Source organism: Zootoca vivipara, chromosome 17, assembly GCF_963506605.1.
Source record: "Zootoca vivipara chromosome 17, rZooViv1.1, whole genome shotgun sequence".
In the NCBI taxonomy this organism is placed as follows: Eukaryota; Metazoa; Chordata; class Lepidosauria; order Squamata; family Lacertidae; genus Zootoca; species Zootoca vivipara.
This window is the reverse complement of record NC_083292.1, coordinates 34,938,007-34,961,618: the sequence shown is the minus strand read 5'-3', so window position 1 is coordinate 34,961,618 and position 23,612 is coordinate 34,938,007. Positions and strand designations below refer to the sequence as shown.

The 23,612-nt window shown below is 48.3% G+C and overlaps 1 protein-coding gene across 1 annotated transcript in view; it reads right to left on the bottom strand.

Annotated features, from left to right (window-relative positions):
• The window catches only part of NPR1 (natriuretic peptide receptor 1), a 53,334-nt gene that overhangs the window by 4,975 nt on the left and 24,747 nt on the right, over positions 1-23,612 (bottom strand). The window contains exons 3-17 of the mRNA XM_035098153.2: positions 22,806-22,919; positions 20,935-21,070; positions 19,685-19,776; positions 17,980-18,115; positions 17,619-17,703; positions 16,751-16,871; positions 15,733-15,807; positions 15,077-15,154; positions 12,222-12,326; positions 7,135-7,206; positions 4,827-4,986; positions 3,538-3,693; positions 2,452-2,620; positions 1,039-1,185; positions 330-453 (exon numbers count right to left, since the gene is read on the bottom strand). Coding sequence (XP_034954044.2) covers positions 330-453; positions 1,039-1,185; positions 2,452-2,620; positions 3,538-3,693; positions 4,827-4,986; positions 7,135-7,206; positions 12,222-12,326; positions 15,077-15,154; positions 15,733-15,807; positions 16,751-16,871; positions 17,619-17,703; positions 17,980-18,115; positions 19,685-19,776; positions 20,935-21,070; positions 22,806-22,919 — 1,770 coding nt within the window. The remainder of the gene's footprint in view (positions 1-329; positions 454-1,038; positions 1,186-2,451; positions 2,621-3,537; positions 3,694-4,826; positions 4,987-7,134; positions 7,207-12,221; positions 12,327-15,076; positions 15,155-15,732; positions 15,808-16,750; positions 16,872-17,618; positions 17,704-17,979; positions 18,116-19,684; positions 19,777-20,934; positions 21,071-22,805; positions 22,920-23,612) is intronic.

Sequence of the window (23,612 nt, the reverse complement as noted above, 5' to 3'; positions counted from 1 at the left end):
TTTAATTCCGTTCACACTTCAAGGTGAACCTACCTAACTCTCACTTTCTGAAACAGTACACAAACTGAAACACAGCCATCCTTTGAGAGTCACACTCACACTTCTGAATTCTGCAAGCACTGTATACGAAAAGGCATACACACACACACACACATTCTCTCTATATACATGTAAAAATTAAAAAAAGCAGATTGATGTGGGAATGAGAATAAAACTGAAGACTGGAAAAACGAGGACTGGAAAAGAACGGTTGTCCCTATGAGAAACGCCTTCAATCTACTGTCCTCGCCGCCGCAATTGCAACCACTGCCTTGGTCCAACCCATTTACCTGCATGGGGGTGCTCTCTGCCGACAGGGCAGTGAAGCCCACGATGTCGCTGAAATAGATGGTGACACTGTCAAATGCCTCTGCTTGCACCGTCTCCCCGCGCTTCAGCTGCTCCGCCACTGAGCTGCACGAGAGGGAAGGCAACGCACGTCACGGCATTTCCACTTAACAATTGATTAACGGCAATTAGGAGTGAAGGCAGACCTGATTCATTTTGGGTTCGCTGGAGAAGTGGGGCTGACGGTATAGCTATCGCATATACAGGCCTTCTTTTGCAGATTGGGCTCAGAGCTGGGACTTGTGCAGAACACTAGTTATTTTTGTTTAGAGCACAGGCCGGATTGTTTTGCTGGCCTTTGTTATCAGTCACGAAGGAAACCTGCTCCCACATCGTTTTTTAAATTGCTGGGCTGTGTGGAGTGCTGATTGGATGGGCCATGCAGAGCGCTGATTGGCTGGGCCCTTGTGGTAGGCAAAGAATGGAGCCAGGCTGCACAGTGCGCTGATTGGCCACCCTTGGAGCAGGCAGGAAACAGCTAAGCTGTGCAGAGTGCTGATTGGCTGGGCCCTTGGGGCAGGCAGGAAATGGAGCTAGGCTGTGGAGAGTGCTGATTGGCTGGGCCCTTGTGTATACCACTTCTGAACATGGATGCTCCACAGAAGGACCATGGCTAGATACTGGTAGAGGAGTGGGGTGGGGCAGACTCACTGGGGCAGAATCTGGTAGAGCAGAGCCTCTGCCTTGCGCTTCTCCTCCAGATAGGCCTGTGTGCGCTCCTCCACCAGCTCCTCCAGGTTGTTGGCGTACTGCTCCATGCGTGACAATAACGTATCCAAGAGGTTGCAGCTGTTGCCCCTGCCACACAGTCAGACAAAGATTAAAGCAACCAAGATTCTAGGCTGCCACCACCTCTGCCAAGGATATTCCGGGAGGCCCTTCCCTGCATTTCATTTAGAAGAAAACACAAACCAAAGTTTCTAGTCCCTCTGTTTTGTGGAGGCAAGATCCTACACCGTAAGAAGCAAACCGATTCCTGCCTCCCAGTTTTCTGACCAATGGGTCAGTTTGCGGGGAAAACAGAGGTTTCCACACATACATCCCCAAACCTCTCTCCATCTTTCAGCCAGCCAGAAGCACTCAAGGAGGGTGCAGAGCAGGGATGCCAGGGGGAGTGGTCTGGGAAGAGGGGGTGTGGCCTACAGACAGTTCTGAGGGCAATAGAAAGAGAGAGGCTCGGATGGACGCATTTGGCCCCAGAGGTTCCCGGCCCTTGCTGGAAGGAGGGGGACATTTTGGGTAGCGTCCAATGCTAATTCCATTCAGAGTAAGACCACAGAAATTAAAGGGCCTTCATTTGAATGGGTCCACTATGAGTAGGACTAGCATCAGCTACAACCCTTCACTGTTCTCAGAGAATGCTGAGTGCCGCAGGAAATCAGGTCACATGCTGCATCCTCCTGCCATAAGCCCCTCCTTCCTTACCTTCCAAGTCCCGGACTGCAGAATCCGGGACCGGCAGCCGTGTGACACCAGAAGTTGCGTCGACGTAACTTCCGGTGTCGCTTTGCCCTCCTATGGGCACCCAAAATGGCCGCCGGCGGCTTCGAAAGTCGCTTGTACGCATGTCAGGAAGTGCGTCGACGCAACTTCCGGTGTTGCTCCGCCCTTCTATGGGCACCAAAAATGGCCACCGCCGACACCGGAAGTCGCGTCTATGCACTTCCGGACATGCGTAGATGCGACTTTTGAAGCCGGCGGCGGCCATTTTTGGTGCCCATAGAAGGGCAAATCGGAAAGGAAAAAAATGGCCACCAGCAGGAGAAAATAACGAAGAAAAACGGGAGACAAAGTGATACGGGGGACCACCGGGAAAAGGTAAGTAAAAACGGGGGTTTCCCGGGGAAAACGGGGTACTTGGCAGCTATGCCTCCTTCACATTTCCAGGTAAAGGCCCTGACGTTTGGGCTGTGCCTTCCCACTTTTCATCAGGGTGGAATGATGAATTTAATCATCACATGGCTCCTTTCTGAAAAGGCGCCTGTGCAGATTGGGGTGAAAACAGGTAACGATGGCCACCTGTCAGGTGGTGCTTGTGGGGCTGGATGCAGTGAGGGTGCGTACTTGTCAAATTTCCGCAGCATGCCTTTGATGTGGTGGAAGTCGGGGCGCTCCTGGGGGTCTTCGGCCCAGCACCGCTGCATCAGGAAGACCACCTCCTCGAGGTTGGATGGCAAGTTCACCGAGGGGCGGAAGGGGGGGCACTCGCTGCTCTTCACTCGCTCGATGATTTCTGAAAACGGCACACGGGCAGGGGAGAAGGGGACCGAAAAGAAATTATTGCGAGGGGACATGCACCTGGGTAAGAAGGCGACATTTTAATGCGGCAGCACCTGCACTTTGGAACTCCCTGCCTATTGATACCAGGCAGGCTCCCTTCACTGCACTCTTTAGGGCCTGTTGAAAACCTTTTTGTTTAGACAAGCCTACCCAGATGTCCGAAAAATTGACGCAGGCTTTCACGTATTGTTATTTTAAGGTTTAACGTTTTACTGTGTTTTTATATATGCGGGAAGATGCCCCCGGCGGCTGGGGCAACCAAGTCAGATGGGCAGTGTACAAATTATTATTATTATTATTATTACCAGTGCTTTTTTCTGGGGGGACGCTGGGGTATGCAGACCCCTAAACATTTTGTGAATCTTTGTACTTTTGCCCATTTACTGTATTTATTTTCCCCAATTTGAACTATAAAATGGTGGTTTTCTTGAGTCAAAATGAGAGTACCCCTAAACATTTTTTTAAGAAAAAAGGCACTGATTACTACTACTACTACTACTTTTGAAAGTCTTAAATTATGGCTAATTTTTCTTACTGGTGATTTTGTTGCTTCATCTTTCTTTATAATGTACTGTATATACCACTTGATTGAAAGAAACAGCCCTCGACATTTTATGAAGTAAATACATTGGAAAAGTGTGTAAAACATCTTCTTTACCAGCTGAGCAGGGGAAGCTGTGGAGGAATGTGGCTGGATCCCAAGAGTTCCAAGTCAGAGGTGTAGGGAACCTGCGGCCCTGCAGAGGTTGCCCCATTGGCCGTGCTTGCAAGGGCTGATGGGAATTGGAGTCCAACGACACCTGGAGGTCCCTGCACCTTGGCAGTGACCTGGAGGAGAAATTGGCATTTTCCGTTCACCCAATTTCTTACCTTTGGGGCTCAGGTCCATGCCTTCCACGTAGAAGACGCTGTTCCGCAGGGCAATCTCCTGCAGGATGATCCCAAAGCTGTAGACGTCGCCTTTCTGGGTGCCCAGAAAGGGGTTCGACTCCATGCGCAGGAACTCGGGGGCCGTCCAGAGTTTCTCTAGGGGGGAAAGGGGGGGGAGAAGCAGAGTCAAGCAGGGCAAGGGAGCGGGAGTCAGTCGCTATCATCTTGGCCTGGAAGGAGACCCATGGTAGGCCTGGGGAGGCCAAAGGCCACAGGCCTTTAAGTCAGGACAGTTACGAAGGGTCACACTGCTTTTCAAGCATCAGAAGCTATGGGCTAAATCCTTTTCAGCGCAGACCCGCTGAAGTTAATGGACCAGTTTCTATGGGCCTAGTAACACTGCATACAAATTGCAGGATCACCTTACGCCATATGTGTCCACTCGACCATGTGGATCTGTTACAGGCAACACACTTGTAAGAAATCAATCTTTTACTGCGGCGCCACCTGCACTTCGGAACTCCCTGCCTATTGACATCATGCAGGTACCTTCTTTGCCTTACTGATTTTGGTACCTACTTACAAGCTCATACCCTCCGACATTTCTCTGATGAAAATAGGGACTTCCTATTCAAAAACAACAGCAAAACAATTTTATTATTTATACCCTGTCCATCTGGCTGGGTTGCCCCAGCCACTCTGGGCAGCTTCCAACATACAGTATATAAAAACATGATAAAACATTTAAAAACGTCTCTTAATATGGGTGCATTCAAATGTTTTCTAAAGGTTGTACAGTTACTTATCTCCTTGGCTCATGGGTCACATAACTCCATACCCTCCAACATTTCTCTGATGAAAATAGGGACATCCTAAGGAAAAGTGGGACATTCCAGGATCAAATCAGAAACCGGGACAGCTTCTGTAAATCTGGGACTGTCCCTGGAAAATAGGGACACTTGGAGGGTCTGAAATCATTTTAATGTTTAGGTTGGCCTATCCAGGCATGCAGAATGCCGATGTGCATTTTAAATCTCTTCTTAGCTTACTGATGATTTTAAAAGTTAATTGTTTAGCTATTACTTGATCATTTTTCCAGATGCTTTAGAAATACCTGTTTTTCATTGATAATGTTCCCTCTTATAAACCACTTTGATCTCCCCTCCCCACCCCACCCCACCCACTTACAATCAAGTGATATCTACATTTTGTTAATAAAAATAAGAATTTCAGAAACCCTAACCCCACACACTTGACCCCTCCCCTCCCCTCTCTGCTGCATCCCTCACTGGCAAACAGCGTGTGGGAATCGTCCGTCTCGGGCGCCTGACGGAAGCTCTCCAGCCCATGGTCTGTGATCTTCAACACGAAGCGACTGTCCACCACGCAGTTGGAGGACTTGAGGTTGCCGTGGTAGCTGATCACACTGTTGTGGAGGAAAAGCATCCCCTGATTGGAGGAAGGGGGGAAAACATTGGAGTGGAGGGAGAAAGAGAAGTCTAAGAGACCTGAGGCTAACTTGGGATAGCAGTCCAACTCTGCTAAGTATGGGGAGTGCAGATCTTGCATAGGCATTTTGTGTCACACGGATTTAAAATAATAGAATAGTAGAGATGAAAGGGACCATGGGGGTCATCTAGCCCAACCCCCTGCAATGAAGGAATCTTTCATCCAACATGGAGCTCAAACCCACAACCCTGAGATTAAGAGTCTCATGCTCTACCGACTGAGCTATGTTGCGACTGAGCTACGTCTTCTACCTTGCATCCGAAAACTAGGAACGGGCAAATCCGTCACTTTCCCTTTCCCTCTTTCCCTCATCTTTTCGTCTTAAGCTCTCCACATTTCTGCATCACTTTGCAAAGTGTCTCTTAAAGTCCTCATGGAAACTCCTCAGCCTTTCAATGCAAACTCATCCTAATGTACACAATTTGAAAGCAATTTCCCCTGATACACACACTTTTCTTGCAAAGCAACTTTCCCCGATATGATGCACTTCTGTATTTTATTCTCTCTGATATGTGCATAGTATTTATAATCTGCCTTTCTCTCAAGCTGGGATTTAAGGTGGCTTACATTAAAAAAAATTATAAAATGCAAGGTAATGAAAACGAACTATTTAAAAGAATAATTGCAATACATCAGAAGACATTTAGACCCAGCAATTAAAATGCAGTTTGCCCTGACAGCAGCCCAGGGACCAGCATCACCTGCTCCTGAGTTTCCAAAAGCCTGTCTGGACATTAAGGTCTTAGCCTGCTGGTGGAAGGCTAACACAGAGAGATCCTGTCTGACCTCTCTTGGGAGGCAATTCCACAATATGGGAAGAGCCACACAGAAAAGGCTGCTTCCCACATATGCATTTTCCTACACTTTGCTTAGCGAACTGGACTGCAATATTCAGAGAAGTGCGACTTTTATAGGAAAGTTGTGCTTTGGTTCAGGTGCTGTTCCAAAAAGTGTGAATTAAGTAGGTTCTCCTTTGAATCTAAGCTGAAACATTCTCCATCTCTACTCCCCAGATGTTGTTGGTTTACAATTACCATCATCCCCAGCCGGCTTAGCTCAGTCTGCCCCCCCTGACCTCTGCGTTCAGCCAGCCCCCCCACACCCCTCCTCACTTGCTACCTGTCTATAGGGGTGACCCTGCCTCTCAGATTCTTCCTTATTCCCAATCTTACCCCTTGTAAAACTCAGAAGGGAGGAAGAGGATGGGGACAATACTAGAATTAGCTGGCTCTGTCTTTCATTCATTGCTCTGGCGCCACCTACTGTTGGCCTCCCTGCCTTTTGCCTTACCAGTCCCAACAGGTATTCTTTTGCTATTTTCCTACTGAAAAACCAGCTCTCCACAGATGCTGTGACCTTCCCCAAGAAAAAGGTATAGTGATCTGTAGGTTTTCCCCAGTACAGAAAACGAGATTTGGAGCATCCGTATGTTTGCAGTATGTGTTTGAGTGTGTGTGCAGTTTAGATCAGGGAAATGGAATGGGGAGAATAGGTTCAACCCCTGCTCCCTCCCTTGCCCCATAGCAGGGGGTTTGCGTTCAACTTAAAAATAGAAAGCTTGGGAATTCACGGGTTTCCTTCATTTCGTGACATTCTGGCCCTTTGGTCTGGTACAGAGATAGCCGCTAGTAACCTCCCTCACATTCAGAGGCAGGATGAGTACCAGATGTTGAGGGGAAAGGACAATGGAAGGCTTCGCATGCCAGCTTCCCTTTCCCCTCACAGAGCTACAATTCCCAGAGTGGCTTCACCATCAACCCCTCTTCATGGGAAACACTGGGAATTGTAGCTCTGTGGGGAATGAGTCTCCTGACGGCTCTCGGCATCCTTAGCGTATGACGGTTCCCATAATTCCTTGCGGGGGAGCCATGACCGTTCAAAATAGTCTGGCCGTGGTTTTAAGGTGTGGTGTGAATGTAGCCTGCATCCACCACCCTCCTGAATTTTGCCTGCTTGCCCCTCAACTGGACCCCAGCGCCAGCCCTTCTTGGAGCTAGGCTGAAACCTGACAAGCGCTGGGCGCCAGTTGCTTGGACAAGGAGAGATGGCATTCATGCCCTGCTTGTGGGCTACATTCTTAAAAATTACCTTGACGATGTCACTGGTGAGCGAATAGCGGAACATCCAGTCCAAGGTGATGCTCTCGTTCTCCAGGATGTCCTAGGGTGCAGTCAGAGGTGGGGAATATTGGGTTAGTTTCCCCCAATTATAACTCCAGCACTTCTGTCTCCCTTTTCCAACCATGTTGTGTTATGGAATGGCGGCTTTTTGACCTAAATATTGGCCTGTCACGCTAAATGTTATTCGGGCCAAAGGGTGTGGTGTCACAGCTATGAACGTCATTGGACGACGTACCCACACCTCTCCCCTTTCCGCAAATGCATGCTTCCATTCCCCCTGCAATTTCCCCCAAGAAGACGGCCAAAAAGAACTACATGCTGGTACACCGCCCCAAATTTCATCACTTGAGTCCGACATATTTTCCAAGATTAAGAGGCCTGGAAACGTTGTCCCCGCCCCCTGAGAATTAAATAAGATGGAAATGAATGCTAAACATGTGTGATATTCCACTGGTTTTCCAGAAGTGACTTACATTTCTCGCGTGGAGGAAGCTCAAATGTAATGTGGAAATTAACAGGAAAACAGAGAAATGGAATAAAGTGATGTGTGAATGAAGCCCTAGAAAGATGGAGGCGTCGAGGCAACTTCAGGAGGACTGTCTCGAAGATATGCTGCTGAGGGCACAAATTTCTTTTTGTACACACAGCCCAATCCATTCCGATCCATGGCTTTTATATGCTTAAGGCCTTCGTCCCGCAAATTCAAAACCTAGCGCCGTTGCAAAAACTAAACCTGAGAGTGCACAGTCCAACTCTTGATTTCACAGCACACTTAGAAATTTTAGGTTTGTCTATTTTTTAAACGTTCAGTGTGAATTTTTCCAAACTCAGCACTTTACATATCCTGCTTGTTTGGGGAATTTTCTTTTTCTTTTATGAAAACAAAACAGGAAACCCAAGTCGCAACAACATCCAGTTTCTCAAACAATCTAAGGACACGCGCGCTAGGAGACTACACATTGAAACCTTGCCCTCTATTAAATTTGAGAATATCTTTTATTTCCCATACCCCCCACCCTTCAGCACAAATGCCTTGAGGGCATCTTGACAACCCAACTTGTTTTTGTGGTTGTAAGTTCTTTTAAACTGTTTTTTAAGGTTGTGTTTGAATTTTGTAACCCACCCTGGGACCTCAGGGCGGCGGGAGAGTCAACAACATCATCATCATCATCAACAACAACAACCTCTAAAGGTTCTCTCCCACCCTTCCATGTATCCTCACAACCTTATAAGGTAGGTTGCAGCTGAGAGTGAGGGAAAGAGAGGGGGGGGGGAGAAAGAGAACAAGAGAGAGGGAGATAGAGCTCAACCAGCTCAAAGAGGTTCAGTTAATGCTTTATGGAGGTGTGTTTAGGTCGGAATTTGAACCTGGGGTCTCCATGCAGAGACCACCCCAGTTCCAGCTGCCTGACCATTTTCTCCCCTTCTGCTCCTTTCTTTCTTTCCTTCCTTCCTTCCTTCCCCCTCTCTCCTGCCTCCCTGTTTCTGCCTCCTCTCTTTTATAAGAGGAAATGCTTATCTTCAGCAGGCAGCCAGGAATCTAGGGCTGTTGAAATCTCCCTATCTCCCACCCCCCGCACGCCGCCAATTCTTCTCGCTCATCCACCACGCTATAAATCACCTCTCTTGGAATCGGCTCTGCAGAGAGGCCTGCAGTGCCCCCTTGGCGTGCCTTTTAATTAAAGGCTTCGTCTGCCCCCGCCTCAGCCCTCGGCAGGGCTGCGGTCGAGGTGGCGGGTCTGAGCCGGGTGGGTGCGGAAGAAACGCAGCCACGCCAGAAGACTTTCCGGCGCTGCACACAAGAAAGAGGCCTGATTCTGAGCCTCGCTCTCTGCAGCACAATTCCCGCATGGAATAGCCACATGTCAGTTGCCACACGTCAAGGCCACGCATGTGTGCAGCCGACGTTCTCAACAAGCAGACACGCAATAAGATTTCCGTTCTCCTCGCAATCCACGCTCTTTCCGTTCCGCTGCGGTTCGGTTCCTGCTACGCCTTTCGTCCTGCTGCCTGCCATTTAGCGTGGTTTGGTTATTTATGCAATCTATGTAGATCTTTTACATAAATTGTGAGTTTAACAGAAGGAGCAGCCCAGCCGTTTATTTATTTCATTTCGCAGAGCTTGCATTTATTTATTTCATAAAATTTATACACCGCTTGATTGTGAGAGAAAGCCTCAAGGAGCTTTACGAAAAAGATTAAACGATAACATTATCAATAGGGAAAAACCGACAACAATAATTTAGGGCTTTTGAAAAGTTAAAACGGCAATAAAAAGAGATTCAAACTCACATCAACGTTTTAAACACATATCGCTTGATTGTAAAGATTTTTTTTTAAAATGAACATCTCAAAGTAGTAAGGCCTGAGGTCTAATTTCAATGTAAAGGAAGTGTTAAAATAATGGTGTGTGGTTTTTTTATTTTAAAAAAAACTCATTAATTACGCATTGGTTGGAGGCTTAAAAAAACAAACCAACAACCGATTGTATTCGCTGGGTCGGTACTGATTACATTTGCTGGTTTGATTTTTACTCCTGTTGTGGGACAAAAACGGCAACAGTGCCAATCCCCCTTCTGCTGCCAACAGAATCCTCCATTATCCGTGCCAGCGAGACGCATTTGGTTGCCGCTTGGCAACACACCGCCAGAGCGACGCCTGAGGATTGAGGCTGGCTGGCACAGGAGGCTTGCAAAGCTAAAAACGTGATTCCTTTTACTGCTCTAGGTGGCCGCCCTCATGACAGCAGTGTGAGCAATGATGGCCAGCAAGTGCCAAACCCTCCTCATGCCTACAAAATGGCCACCCCGTGGCCAAGGGAAAGGCAAAGGGTAGTGTTTGTCTTACCCATTGCAGACCCACTGAAACTAACAGGCACAAATAACTCGGGTCCATTATTTTCAACAGAGCTACTCAAGTGTATGGCCACCATTGTTAATGAGGGCCTAGGCTCTCTCCAAGTCTACAAGATGGCTGCCCTGAAGCAGAAGGAAAGCCTCCATTTCCAGCACCAAAGTTAATGAAGGCTAAGCTTTCCTCAAGTCTACATGATGGGTTATCCGTAGCTGAGGGAGCAGCCAGATCATAGAATCATAGAGTTGGAAGAGACCACAAGGGCCATCCAGTCCAACCCCCTGCCAAGCAGGAAACACCATCAAAGCATTCTTGACATATGCCTGTCAAGCCTCTGCTTAAAGACCTCCAAAGAAGGAGACTCCACCACACTCCTTGGCAGCAAATTCCACTGCCGAAAAGCTCTTACTGTTAGGAAGTTCTTCCTAATGTTTAGGTGGAATCTTCTTTCTTGTAGTTTGAGTCCATTGCTCCGTGTCCGCTTCTCCCTCCTCTATATGGCATCCTTTAATTTATTTGAACATGGCTATCATATCACCCCTTAACCTTCTCTTCTCCAGGCTAAACATACCCAACTCCCTAAGCCGTTCCTCATAAGGCATCGTTTCCAGGCCTTTGACCATTTTGGTTGCCCTCTTCTGGACACGTTCCAGCTTGTCAGTATCCTTCTTGAACTGTGGTGCCCAGAACTGGACACAGTACTCCAGGTGAGGTCTGACCAGAGCAGAATACAGTGGTACTATTACTTCCCTTGATCTAGACGCTATACTCCTATTGATGCAGCCCAGAATTGCATTGGCTTTTTTAGCTGCTGCATCACACTGTTGACTCATGTCAAGTTTGTGGTCTACCAAGACTTCTAGATCATCCTCCATTGCCAGAACCATCAATAATAAGCATAGGAAGTTCAAGGCTTCCCTCAGGCCTAACAAAATGGCCACCCTTTTGCTGAGGCATTGGCCACATTATTAGCCTCCACTGCCCGCAGCATTAGTAATTAAGGCTGAGGGATACTACGCTCTCCTCAGGCCTGCAAGATGGCTGCCCCATTGCCAAGGGAATGGCCAAATTGGCCTTCATTGGCAGCAGTAGTAAGAAAAGCGAGTGCCCTGTGTGTGGGCTCAACTATCACATCCATACCTCACCCAGGCCCGGATTTAGGTTTGATGAGGCCCTAGGCTACTGAAGGTAATGGGGCCCTTTACAGGTCCCGCTGTCCTTTGTCAACAACAAATTGCCGCTGTTTTTTGTGCTGAATATCCAGGTGAAACTCGGAAAATTAGAATATTGTCGAAAAGTGCATTTCTTTCAGTAATGCAACTTAAAAGGTGAAACCAATACATGAGATGGATGCATGACATTCAAAGCAAGATACTATGTCAAACCTTTATTTGTCGTTAGGCAGGTCAATTATAAATGGAATGTAATTAATGAAATGTAATAGCGATGTTTATTTTTGTATTATTGTAACTATTTGTTTTATTACTGTGGAATTTCCAAAAGAAAGCATTTGTAAAAACTAGAAGAAAAATAAAAAAACAATAAGTTGCATTGCTGAAATAAATGCACTTTTCGACGATATTCTAATTTTCCGAGTTTCACCTGTATGCTATATGGTAATTTATGGACCTAATAGTTATCTAAAGCCATTTGCGCATGTTGCCATGCAACTAGTCCATGCAGAATGTAGGCACCCTATATATCGAAAGGAGCAAACCAGTGATATTTTAGGGAGCAGGCTAGCAGGCGGGGCCCATGACTAACATCATAGGAGCCTACACAACACAAAACACTGCTGCTGTATGTAGGTTTTATTTTATTTGTTTTTAATCTTGTATTTTGGAAACGTACATCCAGGTTTTTTCTTCCTTTTGGGGGCCCCCAAGAGAGCAGGGCCCTAAGCTATAGCTTGTTTAGCTTATACGTAAATCCGGCACTGGCCTCAACCACCTATAAGGAGAGAAGTCGAACTGGGCAGGAGTTGATAACATCCAGGCATGCTTTTAGACTACTCCCTCCTGCAACTTCGCTGGCTCAGCTAGGCACCCCCTGCAGAAAGGAACCAAGGAATCCTGGCCTCGAAGTCCCTCTCTGTCCCTCACATAACCCCAAACCTACTTCTTTACGGATTCTTCCTGCCTCCACTTGGAGCACTGGGGGGGTGGGGTGTGCCATGCCCGTTTTGCCACAACTCTCACATACCTGGAGGCTGCCACGGGTGCAGTACTCTGTCAAGATGCAGATGTTTGGGGGGTCGATGCAGGCTCCGATAAAGCGTGTCAGGTGCTTGTTCTGAACATCCCGCACCTGGAAAGAACATGGAGGTGTGGTTAAAGTGCCCAAATCGTGCCGGGGACCCAAGCAACACATAAACACACATACAGAGCCACTGCAGAAGCTACTTAACCCTAGCCGGAGGGTTAAAATTGTACAGGCAGTGACCGTTTTAGGCGGGTTCGATATGCGTGCGACTGTGTGTGCATACATCGCGCTGAACCAGGAAATGACCCAAAAATGTCACCAAAAGGGGCGGAATGGGGTGCAGGCTTTTGCAACGGTGTTTCCAATATACACAATTTCACTTAAATGTGTGGGGTCTCGGAACGTAAACCCCACATAAATGGGGAGTTGCCTGTATGAAGAAAAGGAGAAGCGCCACATTTTTCTGAAATCACTACTGACTGCCGCTATTGCAAACACCCCAATGTGAGGTGCATATCCCATGCTTTGGGGACTCATTCATTCAAAATTATTGAGGTTTTTCTACATTTTTGACTGAAAGCAGAGGTTTTTGTAACATCTCACATGGGAGCACCTTCATAATTTTAATACCCCTCTGGCTGCGTGAAGGCCAAGAACCTTCGGATGCAGTTCCTGAACATTTAACTAGATCCAATGAGATGTCGCATGTAATCGGAGACGTGGCAGTGCGCATTTTGACAGCATCGCTACAGAACCATCTCTCTGTCCAGCATTAACAACCGGAGATTTATTTCCCCCTAAGACTTAACTCTGCAGGTAGCAGTGGAAAAATTAAATCCAGGAGATTTATCAACAGTGAGAGCTATGATAAAGCACCATGTAATTTATTCAGGGATGGGAGGCAAAGCGAAGGATTTTGTGCCCCTGGGGTTCTTTCAATCTAGGATTTCCAGAGCTGGTGCAAGCACATTCTGCTCCCCCCCGCCAAACAAAAACCCACCAGAGAGCCAGTGTGGTTAGTACCGGACTATGACTTGGGAGACCAGGGTTCAAATTCCCCACTTGGCTACCAAGTTCAACCTTGGGCCAGTCACTGCCTCTCAGTCTAGACTACCTCACAAGGTTGTTGTGACGATGAAATGAGGAGGGGGAGAATCATGTACACCAGCCGGGGCTCCTTGGAGGAAGAGGTGGGATACGGATGCAATAAACGAAGAAACAAACCAATTCCACAAGTTTAGCAACCCAGCGCAGGATTCTAGAAGGCATCATAAACAAACAAACAAATGGAAGACTTCGCAAGGGAGTGTTATGGCCATTCGTTCCCCACAAATAAAATAATTGGTTGCTTCATGTGGAACCTCTCCTGGCACACATGCAATATGATTTTAAAAATAGAAACTTTGGAGAAATCCATAAACAGGGGTCCACAGGAATTTTTCAGCAGTGGAGGAGGAATAAAACACTGGAAGAGGGAGATCGGGCTACTTAAGTCTTTTTTTATTTAAGGCAGCTGAGAATCTGGGGGTTTTGGGGTCATCATAGGGGTGGTAGGGAAAGGAATTCCCCCCACTCAGTGGACACCCTTGGGCATAAGTGCCGAGAGAAGCGGAGGGAGAACTTGGGACGGAAACAGGGAAAGGATCAGTTTGGGAAGGAAGGAATTTGCGCCGCGGGGAGCTGAGCGCATGACAGTGTGCGCGCATGTGATTGATGTGCGGATGCCTTGCCAGAGGAAAAGCATGCTTTCAGACACACACACACACACACATGCACACACACGCACAAAGACACGTCAAAAGCAAGCAGGTTGCAAATATCTCTCCCTCGCCAGCTATTATCTTTGCTTGCTCAGATGCCCCTTTCACGAGCCAAGCCCCTTGTTTATCTTCTCCTTCGCACACACGTAAATTCCTGTTGCTTTAAGCTGCTCCGGCTCTTAATTAAGGAGGAGCAGATGGCTGGCTCTTTGCCGCTTCCTCACTAATGAGTCATTAGCCCTCTGCGCTGCTGTAGCAGCACCCGGGTGCCACTCTGCACTGCTCTCTGCCCACTCCCTATGTGCTTTCTCTCCCCGCTAATGAATCCGCTGCCCGCCCCACCAAATACCCCAGCAGCTCAATGCCCCTTGCTGGTGCCCCACTAAATCCATAAAATCACAGAACGGTAGAGTTGGAAGGGACCCTGGGTTTCATCTAGACCAACCCCCTGAAATGCAGGAGTCTCAACTAAGGCATCCATGACAGATGGCCATCCAACCTCTGCTTAAAAACCTCCAAGGAAGGAGAGCCCACCACCTCCCAAGGGAGACCGTTCCACTGTCAAACGGCTCTTACTGCCAGAAAGTTCTTCCTGATGTTTAGTCGGAATCTCCTTTCTTTTCACTTGAAGCCATGGGTTCGGGTCCTACTCTCCAGATCAGGAGAAAACAAGCTCCTCCATGGGACAGCCCTTAAGGTATGGTATTTGAGGATATCTGTATAGTCAAAGCTATGGTTTTCCCAGTAGTGATGTATGGAAGTGAGAGCTGGATCATAAAGAAGGCTGATCGCCGAAGAATTTATGCTTTTGAATTATGGTGCTGGAGGAGACTCTTGAGAGTCCCATGGACTGCAAGAAGATCAAACCTATCCGTTCTTAAGGAAATCAGCCCTGAGTGCTCACTGGAAGGACAGATCCTGAAGCTTGAGGCTCAAATACTTTGGCCACCTCATGAGAAGAGAAGACTCCCTGGAAAAGACCCTGATGTTGGGAAAGATGGAGGGCACAAGGAGAAGGGGACGACAGAGGACGAGATAGTTGGACAGCGTTATCAAAGGGCACACTCTCAAAGGGCATTCCAGCCAGTTGCTTACATGTTTCAGCTCGAAGAGCACCTTCCGTGTCAAATCAATCCGCTTCCTGTTTACATGTTTCACGGCCACGAGGTTCCCCTGAAAGGAGATGCAGAAATCAGGGAGGAGGAGAGAGAATCGTGCTGCTGAGGTTGCCGGGGAAAGAAGGCTGGCCAGTTCGGCCGCTTTGCAAAGGAGGTGTCCGCCTACCCATCGACTCATCCACCTGGGCCAACTCAACGGTTAACCTAAGAAAGATGAGCCTGTTGGAGGAGGCCAGTGGCGACTCACCATAGTCCAGCATCCTGTTCTCACAGTGGCCAAATGCACCTAAGAACCTAGGAATCCAGATAGACTGCCTCTGGACCTGGAGGCTCCATTAAAGATGTCAGGAGAGCTTGACTGCTAAATTGGTGTCTAGCATCCTGTTCTCACAGAGGCCAACCAGTTGGAAACACACAAACAGGGTTTCAGCAACTGGAATTCAGAAGCACAGAGGCAGACCACAGACATTGTGGCTAGTAGCCATTGATGACTTTATCCACCACGAGAGGAGCAAGAGGCTCTACGGGTTGGCCCTACCTGGTCCACGAGACCTGCAATGAACATCCCCACCCATAAACATTGGCTTTAGTCCTGTCTTCCAAGAAGTACAGACTCTTCTTTCCAGGGCTTACCTTATAATAAGCTGTCTTGGCATAAACCTGGAACTGTCCCTCTGTGGTGAGAAGGGAGCCATAGTTTGAGCCTCTCTGAGGAAGGAAAGCATAGAGGGAACATCTGGTGGCAGAGCGAAAAAGAAAAACACCTCCCCACCCACACCCCAGATCTTTATTTGCAGGACATGCGCAGCCTGAACAGAGTTAAAACCTACAAATCTGCACATTTCATGTGTGAGGATCCGAATTCCCAGAGTGGTTTATCCACCAACCCGTCTCTGCAGGGATCTTTGGGAGATGCAGCTCTGCAAAGGGGAATTAGGGGAGGGAGGTTCTCCCGATAACTCTCAGGACCTTTAACAAATGAGAGTTTCCAGAATCCTTTGGGGAAAACCATGATTGTTTAAAGTGGTGCCAAAGTGGTTTAAACAGAGCGCAGAGCCTGCATGGTGCAGTGGTTAGTGCTGGAGGAAGACCTGGGAAAAGACCAGGGTTCACATCCCCACTCGGTCATGAAGCTCACTGAGTATGACCTTGGGCCAGCCCCTTCCCCTCTCAGCCCAACCTGCCTCGCAGGGTTGTTGTGAGATGGGGAAGAGAACCACGAACGCTGCCTTGAACTCCTTGAAGGAAAAGGCAGGCTATAAATTAAATTATTAATAATAATCATAATAATAATTTATTATTTATACCACACCCATCTGGCTGGGTTTCCCCAGCCACTCTTCCAACAAAATATTAAAATACTGTACAATAGTGCGTCAAACATTAAAAGCTTCCCTAAACAGGGCTGCCTTCAGATGTCTTCTAAAGGTCTGGTAGTTGTTTTTCTCTTTGACATATAAATAATATTGGTTTTAAACAGGAGGAAGTAAAGTAAAGTAAAGTAGCTCAGTCAGTAAAGCATGAGACTCTTAATCCCAGGTCTTGGGTTCAAGCCCCACATTGTGCAAAAGATTTCTACGTTGCAGGGGGTTGGACTAGATGGCCCTTGTGGTCCCTTCCGACTCTACGATTCTAGGATTCAAGGACTCACCAGTGAGAGAGTGAGTTTGCTCCCCATGTTGCGGAGGTTCTTCTCCAAGTTGCTGGACTGAACATCCTCCCATTGCACCCGCCACAGCTCAGAGGCCAGCTCCTTCTCCAGCTTCAGTTTCCTGGGAGGGGAGGGCAGCGACAGGGGTCAGGGGTCAGGGGTCCTGCAGGCCTGCCTGACAAGCTTCCCACCCACCCTGCTGCCTCCTTCTCTTTTATCACCACAAATGCACAATCCCAAACGTATCGCCTCGCAAAACTGTGTTCTTTGTGAGGTCCTGCACCATGGGCCCTCTCCCATGGTGGTGACACAAGAACAGGCCTTCTCGGTGGTGGCTCCCCGTTTAAGGAATGCTCCCCCCAGGGAAGCACGCTTGGCGTCATCACTATCTGTTTTAGGTGCCAGGGGGAAATTCATATTCACCCAGATCTTAATTTTCTGCCGCAGGCGGGCTTGCATCTTATTTCCCTGCACACAGTTTCCTACGGTATGTATTAGGTTGGTTTATCCTCGTTTTCCATGTTCATTTTTGTAAGTTGCATAGCGTTTCATTTTTAGGAACTGCCTTGCTTTTTATGTTTGCGAGTTGTCAGGTACGGAGGATAAAACAAGTTAGAAGGGGAATAGGCACCAAGTGGCATCCATCTAAGTTCTACTTACACGCACATTGCAATTAACAGAGCCGAGTTAAGTCACGTTAATTTATTTCTGAGTGGGACTAGCCCCAGACACAACCCATTGCTTTCAAGCAGGGCCTGTGTCAAATAGCCAGCCAGCAAACAAACAAACAGAAGGACACCAGGTCGAATCCAGCAAGCTGTTCTTACTTTTGCCAGCACCTGTTCACAAACTCCGCCCAGCCACTCACCTGTACACAAAGAAAGCCGTGACGATGATGACGGACAGGACCAAGGTCATCGTGAGGGACAAGATCTCCAGCAGTGAGAAGGAGGCTGTAGGCAAGAGAAGGCAATGAAGGGAGAAGGAAGGAGAACCATTAGCCAGCCATTTCCCCTTAAAACTAGGGAGGGGCCCCTTTTCCTAAAGCCCGAGGGCCGCATATCTTCTTCTGGGCAGCCTTCCAAGGGCCACATGCTTGGTTTCTGAAAAACAGGGGGTCCACAGTCCTTAGCTAATTGGGAACCACTGTGTTAAGCCCACCTGGATCAGGCCCCACTGTAACCCCCCACAGCCAGCAGAAGGGGCCTTCTTGGGATCCCCTCCAGTACCTTTTTGGCAGGCTGGGTTGGTGTTCTCGAAACCACAGAAGGGCACATCCCTCGGAATGACGTTCCCTGGCCAGTGGATATCCTTTCCGGGAACCATCTTGATCTTCTTGGTGATCCCGTTGTAAGTGGCGACGATCTGTGAAAAGAAAGGAGTCGGTGGGTGGGGGCGGGTGGAGAGAAGGGAGAAGAAAAGGAGATACGGAGATGGAGGCAGGGTACCATTTTCCCTCCTTGGTGAGGATGAGGAGCCCGAGGGCCACATTCCTTTCTGGGAACCATGTTGGGGGCCTCACAGCAGTGGTGGGGGAGGATCCAGGAGTAAAAGTGGGCAGAGCCACAAATGTAACTTTTGCCTTTGGACAGTGGGCTGGTTTCTACACACACACACACACACACACACAAATAAATACACAAAAACACACATCAAGAAGAGGTAGACTTGAAAGAGGAGTGGAAACTTTCCGTTGAATATTTAAAGAATGATTGTAAACATGTTAAAACGTACGTAGGATTTGAATGAAGAACAGCAGTTGAATACTTGTTGGGGTACAGCGTGGAAAAGTATAGAATACTAGCTGGCCCTGCCACGCGTTGCTGTGGCTAATCCCTGTGACTGCAACCATCCTGTGTTGATCCATGACATATCCCACCCCCTCCTCCCCCCCACCCCCGGCTTTCCCCTGTGATTTCCCCCAACCTGTCCCGTCCCATGACGTATCACGCCCCCCTCTTCCCACCATCCCCGGGTCATCCCATTTTGAGATTGGAATTATGACAACTTTCCCCTGCAATATAAAATTTTGCTGTATCAGGAAAACGTGATCTATTTTGTGTTTATTTGTAGGAAATATGTCGGGGTTTCTATTAAGCCAACCTGCAACCGGATTTTTGCACTGCTCCTGCTGCTATGAGAAGCTAAGTCATGGTTTGACTTACCATTATATGTGCAAACCCAGACTTTGCTCACATGTGACTCTGAGGTTGTGGCCAAATTTCAGGACAATCGGGTAAGTGCTTGTGGGAGAAAAGTGGGGAATAACACACATGCACCTTCACCATTTATATATATATATAGATTTATAATATACAGCAAATTTAGAAACTGCAGGGGAGTCCACGGAGGGGCTGAGGGGAAGTCAAACGTGAAATGGATGTGTATTTGGAAGTATGTATCGTCTTGAAAATTTTTATTTAGAAATAAAATTCAAAACAAACTCACACACACACACCTCTGCATCCTCTATCCAGGCAAGCAAAGGGGATGGTCAGAGTTGAAAGGCAAATTCCAGAGAGGCAAACGTACCCAAGGGGGGAGTGCGCAAAGCAGGAATGATAAAGGGCGCAGCCACCAGAGTGGGGCTGGGGAAGGGTCCCAAGGGCCAAAGAAAGAGGCTGCAGGGCCACATTCTTTCCCCATGATGGAGGACCCCTGCTCTATGGACATGGGTTAAGGTCTTCAAGTCTGACAGCGTGGATGAGCTTCTTCACACAGCATGCCCCACCCACGGAACTCACTGCCACAAGGGCATGGTGACAATCGCTGGTTTAAATGGCTTTGAAAAGGAGACAAGGGATTGCCGTGGGTGAGGGGCCTCATCACTGGCTCTTACCCATGATGCCCCCTTGTTCAAGGAGGGGGTCTACCTTTGAATACGTGTTGTGGGGAGTGGGGAGAACAGACAGACAAGCAACAAAAGAAGCGAACCTCAAACTCCCCCTCTGTTGGGTTCATGTCCCAGAGGGAAAAATCCATCTCCCGGTCGCCGCTCTCGTCAATCTTCAGGGTCCCTGTGACCCCTGCCAAAAGAAGGAAGGAGAGGGGGGAAAACAGCAATCCCACACTGGTCCTTAAGGAGAGGTGAACATATCTGCCACACACATCTCAATGGGTCTACTCTGAGCACATCCTGACACATCCAACCTCTGTTCGAAAACCTTCACTTTTCTTTTGACTTGGTCTTTCTTTCGAAAGGAAAAGCACCACAACCAGACGGGTGGGGCTTCCTGGCTATAGCAGGCAATGTGGTCGCACCCATGCCATACATTTAAACTATGTAGCTTCCCACAAAGGATGCTGGGAACTGTAGTTCCCCTCTCGCAAAGCTACAATTCCCAGCACCCTACGAACTACAGCTCCCAGGATTCTTCGGGAGGAAGTCATGTGCTTTAAATGTATGGGGTTGTGTTTGACTACGTTCTACTCGGAGAAGACCCACTGAAATGAATGGCTCTACATAATAACATAAGGAGACTCAGCCGAATCGGGCCAATGGCCCATCTAGTCCAGCCATCCTGTTCTCACAGCAGCCTACCCGATGCCTACAGGAAACCCTCAAGCAGGATTGGACCACAAGAGCCCTCTCCCCTCCTGTGGTTTCCAATAACTGGAATTCAGAAACATTCCTGACTCTGACCACGGAGGCTAATAGCCACTGAGAGCCCTCTCCTCCACGGATCTCTCCAATCCTCTTTTAAAACCATCCAGGTTGGTCCTTACTACATCTTGTGGCAGCGAGTTCCACAGCTTAGCTATGTGCTGCACTGAGAAGGACTTTCTTTTGTCCACCCTGAATCTTTAAGAGGAGATGGCGGGGGATCGAACCCACGACCCCTCTGCATGCAAAACGGGAGTTCCACCGCTGAACTACAGTCCCTGCCCAGCAACCATTTTTTGTGTGGCATAACAGTTAGAGTAGGGTTTCCTAAACTTGGGTCCCCGGCTGTTTTTGGACTACAATTCCCATCCTCCCTGATCCACTTGTCCTCCTAGCTAGGAATGATGGGAGCTGTAGCCCAACAACAGCTGGAGACCCAAGTTTAGACTAGGACCTGGGCGAGGCCAGGGTTCAAATCCCCAACTCAGCCACGAAACTCACCTTGGGGGCAAGTCCCTTCCTCTCAGCCAAGCCTATCTCACAGGGTTGTTGGGAGGACAGAAAACGGCACACTACTGACCATAAAAAGTCCGGTTCTGCATCTGGCGGGTGGTCAAGGTGGCGTTGGAGAAGGATCCCTCCTGCTGTAGCATCTCACTGGCTGCTTGAGCAAAGAGCATCACCCCATCGTGAAAGGCAGCAGCGATGAAGTTTTTCTGGAAAGCAAGAAAGCCAGGCCAGTTAGATTTGCCTCTCGGCCACTCAGCCGGGGGGGGGGGGGACAGGGCGGGTGCCACCAGACCAGGAGGGAGCCCTTTCAGGCCACAGCGCCAACTTCAGAATGCCAACTCATCAGCGAGGTTAGAATCAATGGGGCACGTACCTCCGCTCACTGTGGGACTGTGGTATTTGGGTCAAAAGGTTTGGGAGGTTCGGTTTATAATAAACAAGGTGCCGGCATGGTTTATAACAATGGAGAGCCACTAACAGCCTAGTGGTTAGAGTGCTGGAGTAGGACGTGGGAGGGAGATGGGTGCGTAGCTGACAGGGCCTGGCCTACCTCACAGGGTTGTTATGAGGATAAACCATGCAGCTCAACTCGGAGACATTCCTTGGCTTGCTTACTCAAAGGTCAAACCTGTTTCCTACAACTTTGCTTCCCCTCTGAAGTTGAGAGTCACTGTTTCATCCCAGCCCGAAGGCCAAATCCCCTCCGAGGCAACTTTCTGGGGGCCGCATGCCTTCAGCGTAAGGCCAGAGGCAGAAGTGGGTGAGGACAGTGCAGGTGGGTCAATGGGTGTGACCGTCACCTTCGTATGGAAATCTCTGAAACGTCCTGTTTTCATACGGAACGCCGGTGCAGTGTAGTGGTTAGAGCAGGGGTTCCCAACAAAATTTTCTCGAGGACCCCTCATCGAGCCGCTATTGTTGCAAGGACCCCCATTAATTCCTAATCCTAAAATTAAAAAGTGAGAGCCAAATTAAGAGTCTTTTTATATTTTATATTTATATTTTATATTTATACGTTTTTTTACAGTTACAACAGAGTACTCCATCAGTTAGTTTTAATTTTCAGTTCTTAATGAGATGAACCACTTTTTAACCAATGGTCCATTTTTAACTACGCGAACTGTAGCTTCCGCGAAAAACAACGCTTTGTTTACAAACACTACTGTTTTGCAAAGAGGCAGCGCGCGCCAGGGAGGAGGGAGGGGAATGGAGAAGACAGGGTACCTGCGCAGTAGCGCACAAATGAAGCCGACGCGTGCAAAGCATCTTGGGGAGGTGAGCGTTAGTAGAATGCGTGCGCTGCCTCTTTGCAAAACAGTAGTGTTTGTAAAGCGCCACCTAACGGCATACAGCAGAACTACTGCCTCTATCTAATTCTAGTTTTGCGCTAGACTCTGCTCATGCAGGAAGTGGACAAAACAAAAAATCTGTTATCATACGAAATATATTTAATATATTTTTTATTCTAATAGCATCTTGCGGACCCCTCTGGCATAGCTCGCGGACCCACTGGGAACCACTGGGTTAGAGAGCTGGACTAGGACCCATCAGCGGCCAGGGTTTGAATCCCCGCTCAGCCACGTGAAGCTCTCTGGGTACAGCCTTGGGCGTGAAGCTCTCTTAGCCTAACCTACTTCGCAGGGCAGTTGTGAGGATGAAACAGGGAGGGGAAAACCACATACGCCACCCCCTTGGAGGAAAAGGCAGCACCTAGATTTAAATAAATGAATAACAAAAACACACGCCGTTGCGAAATAATGGATTGCACGTTGCCCTAAGTTGACCCTGTTAAATATTTCCAGTTAAGGCAATGGCGCTCTGTTATGGAAAGGAGACAAAGGCAACAAAAGGCAGGCATTCCCAGCCAATAGGCCTCCCCCAGACCCTCTTTGCCTGCTGTGGTGAGCCGGGAAGGCAAATCTACCTGCGCTGCTTCCTTACCAGGCCGTCTTCCATGGTGAAATTGAACTGCACTCGAGCCCCTTCCTTGACCTCCTGCAGGAACGGCCTGTATTCCGGGTTGGTGGGCTCTGCGTACGTGATGATCATGACGGCCTGCGCAGAAGGCGAGAGGGAGGCGTGCGCTCAAAATCACTTGGAATCATCACAGAACTGCAGGGACCTCCGAGGGTCATCAAGACCAACCCCTCCACAATGCAGGAATCACAGCTAAGGAATCCCCCTGACTGTCGGCCACCTCACCTCTGTTTAATAACCTCCAATGAAGGAGAGTCCGCCGGCATCCGAGATTCTCCACCGTCAAACAGCTTTTGCCTTCAGAAATGTTTAGTCGGAATCTCCTCTTGGAAGCTCGGAAGCAGGGTGCGGTGGAAACAGCCCTCCCTCCCTGGTTTGCCCCCAGAATCAGGACCTTGGAGGTACACTGCTCCTGCCTGTGGAGTTTCCACTTAGCTATTTTGCTAAGGGAGGTTTGTTAAGCCCCTCGTTTCAAGAAACCAACCATCTAACCCAGGGGTGACAAAGCTGTGACCATCCGAGGTTGTGGCAAACTAAGTTATACTCAGAGTAGACCCCCTGAATTTCATGGCCCTAAATTAGTCATGGCTGTTAATTTAAATGGGTCTAACGCTGGATATAACAGTGGGCTTAATAAAACAAACAAACTAGTTTGTATTAAGGATTTTCTTGTGTTACAAAACATGGGAAAGTACATACAAGGTCTCCATTATTCAGCTCATAGAATCTTTTTCACAGTTTGTGAAACCCCTCTGTTTTTAAAGCCTTCGA